The sequence below is a fragment of the Bubalus bubalis genome, chromosome 2, assembly GCF_019923935.1.
Source record: "Bubalus bubalis isolate 160015118507 breed Murrah chromosome 2, NDDB_SH_1, whole genome shotgun sequence".
Lineage (NCBI taxonomy): Eukaryota > Metazoa > Chordata > Mammalia > Artiodactyla > Bovidae > Bubalus > Bubalus bubalis.
This window is the reverse complement of record NC_059158.1, coordinates 41,997,850-42,011,170: the sequence shown is the minus strand read 5'-3', so window position 1 is coordinate 42,011,170 and position 13,321 is coordinate 41,997,850. Positions and strand designations below refer to the sequence as shown.

Sequence of the window (13,321 nt, the reverse complement as noted above, 5' to 3'; positions counted from 1 at the left end):
TCGCTCAGTTGTGTCCGACTCTCTGCGACCCCATGAATCACAGCATGCCAGGCCTCCCTGTCCATCACCAACTCCCGGAGTTCACTCAAACTCATGTCCATCGAGTCGGTGACGCCATCCAGCCATCTCATCCTCTGTCGTCCCCTCTTCCTCCTGCCCCCAATCCCTCCCAGCATCAGAGTCTTTTCCAGTGAGTCAACTCTTTGCATGAGGTGGCCAGAGTACTGGAGTTTCAGCTTTAGTATCAAATGATGATTAGTCCTAGCCATCTAACAAATCATAAAGGTAAAATCTGAAAAGGATCAAACTGTTTCCTGGCAATAATTGCATTGCAGAACAAAGCTCAAGATTTAGAGGAACACAAAATATCCAATAGCCAACAAGGTAAAAATCACAATGTCTCAATGAAAGACTACCAGGCAACAAATATGCAGGAAATTGTATCTGAAAATTAGAATTATCAATAATTTAGAACTGACCCAGAACTGGCCCACTTGTTAGAATTAGCAAACAAGGAAATTAAACAGTCATAGTCATTCCATATGTTGAAGAGATACAAAAGATTTAAAAAAAGAGAGAAACCCAGAGAAGAAGTGGTATATACATATTAATATAAAAACAATGAAACCTTGCCATCTGTGAAATACATGAACCTAAAGGGTATGCTTCTAAATGAAATAAATGAGACAGACAAACACTGTACAATTTCACTTAATAATGTGGAACATCAAAGACAAAAACAAATAAACAAACATCAGAAAACAGAGTTATAGATACAGAGAACAAACAGGTGGTTGCCAGAGGGAGGATGGTTGGAGGAGGAAAAAAAAAGGTGAGACAGATTAAGAACACACTTCCAGTTGCAAAATAAGTGAGTCATGGGTGTGAAATGTACAGTGTGGAGAACATAGTCAACTTTTAATATCTCTATGATAATATAACCTTAGTAGACCTATCACAGTGTGTGTGATAATTATCAAATTATATTTCAATAAAACTGGAAGAAAAAGAGAGACCCAAATTGAACTTCTGAGATGAAAAGCAGCAAGTGAGAGATGAAAAATACCGTGGATGGGATAAATGGCAGATCAGGCACTGCAGAATGAGATTAGTAAACTCAAAAGTACAGCAATAGAAACTATCCAAAATGAAACACACAAAGAAAAAATAATTCAAACAAACCCACAGACCCACAAGAGTAAGCTGTAAGGGCAACTTCCAAGTGACACAAAAAAAGGGAGGGGAGGAAGAGAATGAAGGTACCTGCTCTCTGCAGAGGATTGACAAATCATACAAGTGACGGCCGTAACCAACCCAGTAGCAAACTGTGTGCTGTGCTTCGATTCTGTCCATTTCCCACTAAAAGGAATTAGGGCTTTGCAGATAAACGGCTGACCCCAGGTCTGGGATAGTAAATATACAAAATGAGCCTGCAACATTTTGATGTGCCAAATAATAAAGGAACTGTTAAAAACTTTATGTGACTCTTGACTGAAGTTAAGAATTAAAAAAAGAAAAAGAGACATCTAGAGACACTGAAACACTGACTACATAAAGGGACTAAGAAACTGGTCCCCAATTTTTTTAGGAATAATAACTATGTTGGGGTTATATTTCAAGAGTCTCTATCTTTTGGAAATACTTTCTAAAATAATTATGCATGAAATAATATATTTAAGACCGGTGACAAAATTATCAGGAGATACAGACAAAACAACATTGGTTATGAGTTGATAAATTTGAGAATGGGTAATGGATCTCTGAGGATTCAAACTATTCTATTTCTGTATGTATGAAATATACCAAAATAAGATATTTTAGAATGCAGATTGCTTAAACAAACAAACCAGAAAAGAGAATTTTAAGTTCCTAGCTTTATTATCGGAGAAGGCAATGGCACCCCACTCCAGTACTCCTGCCAGGAAAATCCCATGGATGGAGGAGCCTGGAAGGCTGCAGTCCATGGGGTCACTGAGGGTCGGACACGACTGAGCGACTTCACTTTCACTTTTCACTTTCATGCATTGGAGAAGGAAATGGCAACGCACTCCAGTGTTCTTGCCTGGAGAATCCCAGGGACGGGGGAGCCTGGTGGGCTGCCGTCTATGGGGTCACACAGAGTCGGACACGACTGAAGTGACTTAGCAGCAGCAGCTTTATTATTAACTTCCCTTTGAGAGAAGCATTACAACTTAACAACAACAACGTTTTAATTTGCAAGTAGTGATATAAAAATGATCAAACATTTAATAGCTTAAAAACAAAAAGAACTGGGTGAAACAGCAAAAGAATATGTGAAAAAAAAATTTTGTGGGAGATGGTGTAAAGAAAAAAGGCTGAAAATTAATTAAGAGCCACATTTAGAGTGTCTTATGAACAAGAAGAGCTAGCAAAAGAGGTAAAATACACACCAGAAAAAAAAGTACCCTAAAACATAGTAGGTCACATAGGTGGCCAAAAAATGACACTGACCCATGTTAATATTACGTAAAGATCAGCTGTTACTTCTTAATCACTCTTCTCCCCTCACCACCCATGGAAGTAGAACGAACGCATTTATACTGAAGTCTATGACTAACTTCTAGTTCAGAGTCCTTGTGATACTTCAAAATGAGAAAGGACAGTGTTCCAGAGAAAAAGCAGTATACCCAGATACAAAGAAAATCACAGATATGTAGCTCCATACAGTTATACCTATGTTGTGAAAAGAGATGAGAGGGAGAATGACATAATTCATTAAACCTTAACTCAGTGCTCTGCGTTTTATCCTTTTCAACCTCTAGAAGCAGCAAATAATGCCTTAACTGAGACAGTTGGGAGACAAGTAGGAGGAAAGGCAGAGAGAAATGGCTAAGGATAAAGGGAGAAATGAGTAAAATAGGAACTCAGTGGACAGAAACTACAGAGAAACCATACGGTGATGTTTGGAAAACATCTTATAACTTGAAATTCAAAATCTATTAAGATATTTCAATAATTAAAAAAAAAAAACTCTTCTTGCTTAGGGCCAAAAAAAGGTACTCTGCATTACTAAGGAGATTATACAGACTATTTCTACAGTTTTACTATAATGTTCCCAAATTAAGAGAGAAATTTGGCACAATGACAAACATTACAAGGTCAAGTAATAGGAAAACAGAATCTAACAGCCATCACAATATCCTATTTCTTGGTTTGCCTCTCTAATTCTTTGAAAAAATGTGTGCGCACACACACACAGTAAGTCACCTATGAAATGACCACACGACATAAACTGATGATTCATATGGTATGATTCTTGTATCTGTATTCCTTAGAGATGGAGGGCAGGGGGCTATGATTTATACTTCTCCAAGGAAATAACTGAAAACTAACTTCAGAATGACAGATAAAATCTTCATGTTATCACTTGTTCTCTCTCCTTTCTTATCCTTTCTCCATGTGTTTTAGTTCAAATCTCTTAAACCACAGTCCACAAGATACTACAGAGCCCTATGTAGCCCATTTCCTTTAACAAATCACTGGCTACAGTGTGTGTTAAGAGAAGCTGAACATGCAGGGAAAGTAGAATCATTCATGAAATCTTTCCTTACACATTTTTAAACACTTTTAAAAACAGTTTTAGACTCTCCAATCCAAGTGAAATTCATCTTTTATTCTGAAAAATTTGCTAGGCCTTTACAAGCATAGCTGTTGCAACAATCTTTCAATCAGCTCTTTGCATGTCACACTGATATGAACTTACGGGGGAAAAAAAAAACAGCTAACATTCCTTCCAACTTTAAAATTCTAAAATTTCAGATCAAAACATAAAACTAAAAAAAAAAACAAAAAAAAACAAAAAAACCCATAAAACTAGTAGTTTTTTTCATTATGACAAAATATGAACAATTACATTTAGATTTTAAGCATAATCTACATATACAGCCTCTTAAATACTGAGATAATAAAGTGCACTGAATTCTTAACCTACTATTTCTCAATAATTCATTAAAATCTGTGTTAATTGATAAAATAGAAACTTTACTTAGTATTAGTACTACAAGTCTTTCTTTTTAAAGTTTCTTTTGACTTCAGTTTTAATTTGCCTGAAAAAAGGAAAAAGTGTAAAGCAATAGCTTTAAAAAACACACCATACAAAAGATAGACATGATTCACAATGTGTTCAAAAGTTTACAATAAAATAAAAACATTTTGATTATAGTTTGAGAAAAGAGACCAATGCAAATCTCATTTTTTTCTTTGAAATAAAGTTATTTCATGATTTGTTTTCAAAATAGGTTCTAAAAAGGATACGTGTTCCATTAACTCCCGATATTTTAAAGTCATCTAGTAGTTGAACAACCATTTCTCTATTTGGATCATTAGGATCTGAATTACGAACCTGTAATAGGGAAGACAATATTTAAAAAAAGGGAAAGCACAGAAATAAACCAAATGGTGAGGGAGGGGATACCAGCAGCATATGTAACAAAGGATTATTTCAGAAAAGAGCTTATACAAATCTGTAAGACAAACATAAAATTTTAATAGCTCAAAGAACTTAATAAAAACAGTTCACAAAAGAAAATACAATCAACAAAGATTGTATTATATAGTTACTGTTCTAATTATAACATTTTGCTACTTACTCCCAAATTAACTGCTAGTTACCAGGCCAGGAAGAATTCAGGAGCTTTTGCATGATGCAAATCAACCACAGCACTAACCATACTGCTTATTCAGCCTTCATTTTTTTCATAGAAAAACCTCTCAGGGAAGGAAGCAGTACCCTGATTTACTTTGGGGCATGAGCTCATCTTGTTACAGACTAGCACACTGAAAGTACTTTCCTGAAGCTCTCTTGGTTTAGCATCCTCGCTTTTCTGAATGAAAAATCTAAGGCTCAGAGGAAATAAAAAGATGAGTTGAGGATATATTCAGATAGAGCCGGTCCTAAAAACTCATGTCTTCTCACTTGGGATTCAAGCTTCTTCTACCTCACTGACATTTTCCAATTTTTAAGAAAACTGAAAATAAGTTTTTGAAAATATTTACCTAAGTTTCCAAGTAACATAAGGGAATTAATAACTACAGTGCTTATTTTTATATTAAATATTTTTAAAGATTTTAAAACAAAATAGAAGTTATCTATTTATTCACACTCCTTTTCTTTTAACCATGGCAGGAAAGAAAACCTGGCACATAAAACATGCTCAATAAACATTTTTATTTGCAAGGTTTTTTTCAGTGTGCATGTACAGGGAGAGTTGCCATCACAGCATATTCTACCAGTTCCCTACCAAATACACAGAATGTGTAAATACTGTCTTCTTCTACCTCTTTAAGGATACTGGAACTTTACAGTAAAACTTAGCCATATCAAAAAGTATGTATTTGGTATGTCTTAACTTGAATAAAACTTTATTTATTTATAACGTAGCTCACATATACAATCTAATACTTACTGATTTCAGCAACCGGATTTCATCAAGTGCAGTTTCAGTATAATGTTCAGCACTTTTAACTACTTTCATTGCCACAAACTTCTTTCCCCTAAGAAACAAATACAGGCAATTAAGACTAAATGTCTTACCTTTCAGTTTCGCTAAGATTTAACCATAACTGGGAGACAGTAATAGAATGAATATTGATTTCATGTTTCCCTGGTACTCAAACACAAAGAACTACTTCTGTAGGATCATCTGCACCTGTTAATAGCACTAACTGGCCATGCTGAACTTATAAGAAGAAGAAAATCTGTTCCTAGATAATGTCAGTCATCAAACATTTTCTCTGAGTTAAAATCTACTTTCTGAATGCTCCATGAACCCATGTAAAACCATGAAATGGAGGTAAGTAAGGGGGGAAACTTCACCAAATCAGAAGTATTCTGTATACTTATATAGTAAAACCTAATAGGTTAAAAGCTATAATATTATACTTTCCTCTAAGAAGCCAGAAGAAATACATGGGTGAAAAACTGATAAAAATAGTGCATAGATAGCAACTGCTGTCTCATCAAAGATAGAAGATACACTTTAAGGTAAACATCCAATGTTAACTGCCTGTGATTTTTATGTAGAGGTTTTAGACTGTATGGCTGAGCAAATCTGTTATAGAAACAAAACACAAGAAAATAATTTCACACAGATTGGTCTAGGATACCATCTAAAAATTTAGCTCTATTCCAGTGGGAAAAACTATGAACTAATACACTATACTTTCTTTGAGTTATCTGTAATGTTTTGAATTTGGGAGTTTCAAGAGCTTTACTGATAATAATTCAATCTTGTGTCTCCTCTAAGGTGCTGCTTCACCAGAGGAAAGTCATTTGCCCAAGAATATAAAGATTATCAACTATAAGATTTTTATTAAGAAATCAGTCTAGAGCTAGACTAAAAGTGGAAAATTAAACACAAACATTTAGGAATCACCTAATCCTCTTGTACTAAAACTTACTGAATATCCCATGATAGCCACACAGTTGAAAAGTGTCCCCAGCCCAACTTTCGGATCACATGATATCTCCCATTGAACAGATCTCCAATTTTCACAAGATGGTAACCTCCTGGAAGAAACAACAGAGGGAAAGAATCACTTACTTAGGAAAAAAAAATCTCACATTTTCCAACATTTATACATCTTTAGCAAATAAAAATGGTTTCTTTTAATACAATCAATTCAACAAAAGAAAATTTTAAATCAAGTCAGCAACACAGTATTATTGAGCTCATGTTAACTTGAAAAAAAAAAATTACTTTTCCAAAACACAGCACAACAAAACAAACCAGAAGACCAGAAAAGGCTGATAACAGTGGCAGGAATCAAAGGATTTAAACACCTATCTCTGCCTGCTGAGAAGAACCAAGTTCTTCTCAATGGTAAGATACATTCTGTTATAAGATCCCCCGATCCTACCCAAGAATCCTGGAATGTTTTGTAAAAGAAACAAAATACATCAGGCAATTTTATGCCATGGTTTTTAAGTATCCGTAATTCTAATATAATGTAGCTTAGCAATCATCACTTTGAGAAAAGAGTAGTGAAAATGTGTTTTTCAAAAGTCTACATACCAAATCTTATCACTGTTCACTTCCGGATGATAGCATTATAGATAACTTTTGTTTTCTTTTTGTTTAATATATTTCTGATATTTTCTAAGGAAAATATGCACTATCATTTTTTAAGGAAAAACAGAGTAGATACATTTAATTTAAACTAAGCTTTAATTAAGTCAAACTAAAAGGAAATACTAATTCCTATACTTAGAGAAAAGGATGCAATAAGCAAAAAGCATTAACACCATTTATGCTGATAGATCAAATATTCAAATGAAAGAGTATACACATGAATTATATCTTACTTGATATCTCCTCACAGAAAACCTTACCTTTGCAGTAATCATTGGGATCTTCCTGCTCATCATCATCAGATCCCAGGATCTCCTCTTCCTGCTCGGGTGGGTCACTCTCAGAGTGCGGAGCAGAGCCTCGGGGCTGAGTTTCAGATCTAAGAAATAATACCAACATGTTCATTCCATGTGAGTAGAAGAAAACAGGACCCATGAACAGACAACACAAACAGAATGTTACGCAGTGGCAGCCTAGGAAAACATTACCTATCACTTTACCTCGTGTTAGGAAAAGCCTAGTTTTAAAAAGTCAGTCAGTACATGATTAAATAAAATCTGGAAAATATATAAAAGTACAAAGGGGAAAAATTACTTGAATCTCAATACTCAAAACTGCTGGTAAAACTAGATCTTCCTCCAGTAATTTGCTGTTATTTTTATTAAAAAACATACTTTATAAACAAATTTGTATCCTGCTTTTCCTATTATATTGTTAACGTTCCCCCTCATTCCTACACAATCTCTTAAATCTACTTCCTTTAGTGGTATCACTATCTACTCTGGTACATTCTGTCAGTACTAAAAATTAAAGCTGTTGAGTATTTTTAGACAATTTTTACTCTGCATTTAGAATTATTCCCCTAAACTACCAGATAAAGATAGAAACATTTTCCCTGTTTATAAAAATAACATGTTAAATATAGGAAATTTGAAAAATAATTATTTTGTTCTAAAACATCTCTATTTTGAACATATTAACACTCTGGATTATCTCTTCCCAGTCTGTGCCAACAAATGTTTTTTATATAGTACGACTTTTCTGAAAGAGCTGTAATGAATTACATCTCCAGTCACACATGGGTTCCAAGTAGTCAAGTATTACTAAATTTCAAAAACTTGGTTTATTTGACAGGTTAAAATGTTATTTTATAATGTACTAAACACTTAAACTGATTCCTTTCTCTACATGCCATCAATTACTTATATTAAAACTTTTAAGCACTGAGTAAGTAGTTCAGGAGGCAGAAAGACTTGGATGTGCATTCAGGCTCTGACACTTACAAGCTGCCTGCTTCATGAAGCTTTGAGCAAAAGAAGCAGTGTTCACATCACTCTTTTCAGCAGTTGCAAGAAAAGGAATTTTAATTCCCATTTCCCAGTATTTTATTTGCATTTTCAAACCTTTTTCATCAGATTGTTTTTTTTTTTCCCAAAAGATTCAACAGAAAAAAATGAATAGCAAAATTAATGGGCTGCTGAGACATAACTATATTGGCAAGCATGACTAGACCATGGCAACCATGACATTCCAACCTGCCTCACTCTTGGTACTTTCTGTCCCTCAGAGGATACAAAAGTAGTTACAAAACTGCATGATTCAATTCTTAGTGAAAGCATGTCTTTGGGAAACTTACCTGGCCTACTTTCCTAAGTGGGAATGAGTCTGAATGAACACTTCCAAATTTATTAAGACAGGTTTCTAAAACAAATTCTCTGATTTCAAACTTGTTGTCTTACAATTTTTATTTTAAGAACTATAATTGAGAAATTTTTGAAAAGCAGTGAAATATTAAGTTGTGAAAAACGGACATGAAATTCCCACTTTTTTCTCTTGAATGTTCCTTTTCTACAGACTCTTGTATTGTTTCAATGATGTACTGCCTTCTTTCATCTTTAGGATAGGATTTATAGTCTCTAAGTTTCCTTTAGATCCTTGTATTATCTTGGCTTTCTCAAACCACCCATGTTTTACTAAGCCATGCTTTTACACACGATGTCAATCAATGAACATCAGACAACTCAATAAAAGCCTCTGCCAGAAAAAGACAAAAATCCAAAAAAGAAAGAAAATTTGAGAAAACATAGACAGTTACTATTAGACAGTGAGGAAAAGATGATAACATGATTAAAGAGTTCAAAATCTCTGTAACTTTGATTGATGGTTGTTATAACAGTATAAAATTTCTGAAGAAATATTACAGAAAGAATTTCAGCTTATTAACACTTGAAACTAAAAACCAGTCTTCCTAGAACAAAAAGGTAGAGTTCTAAAATAGTTTCAGTCTGTGCTTTAAAATTTTTCATACCTATCAATATTTCATGTCACAAGTATATGCTATTTATATTTAGAAGAAAAACCATTGTTATCAGTAGTTTAAAGCTCTCAAAGCATACAAAATTTAACCCAGTATATCTACAAAATCTCCAATATAAACTGAAATGAACAGATCAAAATTTAATAGCAGTATGCTTCCAAAGAAGTCAAATAATCTATAACCCAATTAAAACACCAGTAATATTAGAAATAGGAATATACTTGGCTGTGGTATAGAACAGAATCAAGGCAAAAATTTGGGAAGAAAGCTGAAAGCAGTGGAAAAGCTTGAAAGTTTTGCTCTCCTTATACTTCCAAGCTTGTTCTGACACAAAGTCTGGAGTGTGAATCAAGAGGTAAATAAAAGCCAAGTTAGAATGTTTTCTCTGATTTCGAAGGATCCTTTCAACTCAAGATTCCATTGGTATAATCATCACCAATCACTCAATAGCAAAACCAAAGTACTAAATGAAAATTTACTGAGTCTTTTGTAGTCAAATACTATATATTCATAATCATCATAAAGAATATGCTATTTATGAATGTTCACTTACACATTTCATGAATTCATATATTCAAATTAGCCACACAAACTCCACATTCCTACATTTTCTAAAGAATAAATGATGAAGAAATTCCTGTAGTTTAAAACAGAAAGTAAAACCAAAGAAACTGTTAAGTCCATTCTGACTCACTAAATTGGTCTATAACCTACTAGTGGGTTGGATTTGAAAACACTTTCCTGAAAGTTACTTTAACTTCTTTGTGTGTGTGTTAGTAGCTCAGTTGTGTCCAACTCTTTGTGACCCCATGGACTGTAGCCCACCAGGCTCCTTCGTCCACAGGATTCTCCAGGCAAGAGTACTGGAGTGGGTTGCCATTTCCTTCTCCAGGGGATCTTCCCAACCCAGGGATCAAACCTGGGTCTCCCACATTGCAGGCAAATTCTTTACCATCTGAGCCACCAAAGATGTAATTCACATGTCATAAGTTCACCAATCTAAAGTGTACACTTCACTAGTTAAAGTATATTCAGAGTTGTGTAATCTCATTACAATTTAAATTTAGGACATTTTTATCCCCCTCCCTCCAAAAAAAGCCCCAACCCATCAACAGCTACTCACTATTACACTCTGCCCCCAGACTCTGGAAAACACTGGTCTACTTTATGTGTCTATGAATTTGCCTATTCTGTATATTTCAGATAAAGAAAATCACACACTATGTGGCCTTTGTGACTATTTTCAGTTAACGTTTTCAAGGTTTATCCATGCCATAGGGTGTTATCAGTACTTCATTACTTTTTATGGCTGAATAATATTCCATTATATAGATAGGCCAGACTGTAATTTACCCATTAATCAGTTGATGGACATCTCTACTGTTTCTATTATTTAGCTATTATGAGTCTTGCTGCTATGAATGCTCCAGAAGAAGCATATGCAGTCGTGTTCACAGCAGCACTGTCTGAAATAAGGAAAAGCAGAAAACAACTAAATGTCCACCAAGAGGAGAGACAGGTAAGTTATAGTATTTTGATAAAATATATCCAACAGTAAAAACAAAGATCATGGCATCCGGTCCCATCACTTCATGGGAAATAGATGGGGAAACAGTGGAAACAGTGTCAGACTTTATTTTTGGGGGCTCCAAAATCACTGCAGATGGTGACTGCAGCCATGAAATTAAAAGATGCTTACTCCTTGGAAGGAAAGTTATGACCAACTTTAGATAGCATATTCAAAAGCAGAGACATTACTTTGCCAACAAAGGTCCGTCCAGTCAAGGCTATGGTTTTTCCTGTGGTCATGTATGGATGTGAGAGTTGGACTGTGAAGAAGGCTGAGCACTGAAGAATTGATGCTTTTGAACTGTGGTATTGGAGAAGACTCTTGAGAGTCCCTTAGACTGCAAGGAGATCCAACCAGTCCATTCTGAAGGAGATCAGCCTTGGGATTTCTTTGGAAGGAAAGATGCTAAAGCTGAAACTCCAGTACTTTGGCCACCTCGTGCGAAGAGTTGACTCATTGGAAAAGACTCTGATGCTGGGAGGGATTGGGGGCAGGAGGAGAAGGGGACGACAGAGGATGAGATGGCTGGATGGCATCACTGACTCGATGGACGTGAGTCTGGGTGAACTCCGGGAGTTGGTGATGGACAGGGATGCCTGGTGTGCTGCGATTCATGGGGTCGCAAAGAGTTGGACACTACTGAGCGACTGAACTGAACTGAACTGAAAAATGAAGAAGTTACATCCATCAGCATGAATGAATTGCACAAACATAAGATGGAGTGCAAACAGCAAGCTGTAGAATATATACAACGTATCCCACCTTCAAAGTTTAAAAACATACAAAACAGCCAATATGTAGTTAAAATATAAATAATTGCACAACTGCAACTAGTCAGTAAATAATTGCTGGAGCTCTGACACACAGTATGGTCATTATAGACAATAAAACTATACTACAAACATCAAAATTTCTAAGAGGCTAGATCTTAACTGCTCCTACCACTGGAAGAAATAATAAGATATAACAGATGTTAGTTAACACTACAATGTCAATCACAATGTGATATAAATTCATCAAATATGTTGTACGCATTAAACGTACACAATATTATATGCCAATCATATCTCAGTTTTTAAAAAGCTGAGTAAAAAGAAAGAATAAAGTAACAACACAAAAGAAATACAAGACAAATTCAGGATAGCTATATTCCACAAGTGAACTACTAATATAGAGATATGATCAAGGAGGAGTACACATGGCATCATATACAACAATGAGATTTTCTTAGGCTGAGTAGGAGCTACTATTATTTATTTGTTATTTTATTTTTGTTTATACTTCAAATGTTTTATTAAAAAAAAATTGGCTCTGATTGCTTTTAAGTATGACCCCAACACATGGCTGGCTTAATGCCATTTGGCTAAATCATTATCATACATTTGGAAATCTTATTGACCTTACCCATAAACTACCCCCAAAAGTGCCTTTACACTGCCTGAGGTTGCTGCTGCTGCTGCTGCTGCTAAGTCACCTCGTCATGTCCGACTCTGTGCGACCCCATAGACGGCAGCCCACCAGGCTCCGCCATCCCTGGGATTCTCCAGGCAACAACACTGGAGTGGGTCGCCATTTCCTTCTCCAATGCGTGAAAGTGAAGTCGCTCAGTCGTGTCCAACTCTTGTCGACCCCATGCACTGCAGCCTACCAGGCTCCTCCATCCATGGGATTTTCCAGGCAAGAGTACTGGAGTGGGGTGCCATTGCCTTCTCCGGCCTGAGGTTAATCATGTTTTTATCACAAAATACAAATGGAGGCAATGGGGAGAGATTCAATTGCATGCCTAATTCATGGGGGAGAAAAAAGTACGTGAAAAAAATTTTTCTATAGTTTTTGTTTTTTATGGAGAATAAAAAATTCAAATAAATGAAAAGTGTACACAGAGAATTTAAATAACAAACAAGCTTGATTTAAATTGATACATTCATATACATAACTTTATATCCATTAAAAAAAACCTGGCATACTATAGAATAAAATGAAAATATCTTGGTAGATCTTGATTTAAAGAGGAAATGAAATATAAAATTTCAAAGTATTTAGATATGAGTGCATCACATGTTAAAATCTATGATATGCTCAGTTTTACTGAACAAAATAACAAAACACCTACATGGATATAACAATCATGTAGATTAAAAAATTGAAGAACCACTCCTAAAAAGCAACAAGTCCAGACAGTAAGGTCAAGTGCTACTACGTTTTCAATGAAGAGTTAATTGAGTAATTCTTTTTTAAAAATTCTTTAAAATAAAGTGTACCAGTGTATCTCTAAGAGCTAGAAAAGCTCTCCAGTTAATTTGAGAGCACTAGCATAAACTGACATTCAAAGCAGAAACCCTG

The 13,321-nt window shown here is 35.1% G+C and overlaps 1 protein-coding gene across 1 annotated transcript in view; it reads right to left on the bottom strand.

The window, feature by feature from the left end:
• Positions 1-13,321, bottom strand: part of SRPK1 (SRSF protein kinase 1) — a 72,326-nt gene that overhangs the window by 29,498 nt on the left and 29,507 nt on the right. Inside the window, 4 exon segments of the mRNA XM_006050389.4 lie at positions 4,276-4,363; positions 5,427-5,514; positions 6,421-6,529; positions 7,352-7,470. Coding sequence (XP_006050451.3) covers positions 4,276-4,363; positions 5,427-5,514; positions 6,421-6,529; positions 7,352-7,470 — 404 coding nt within the window.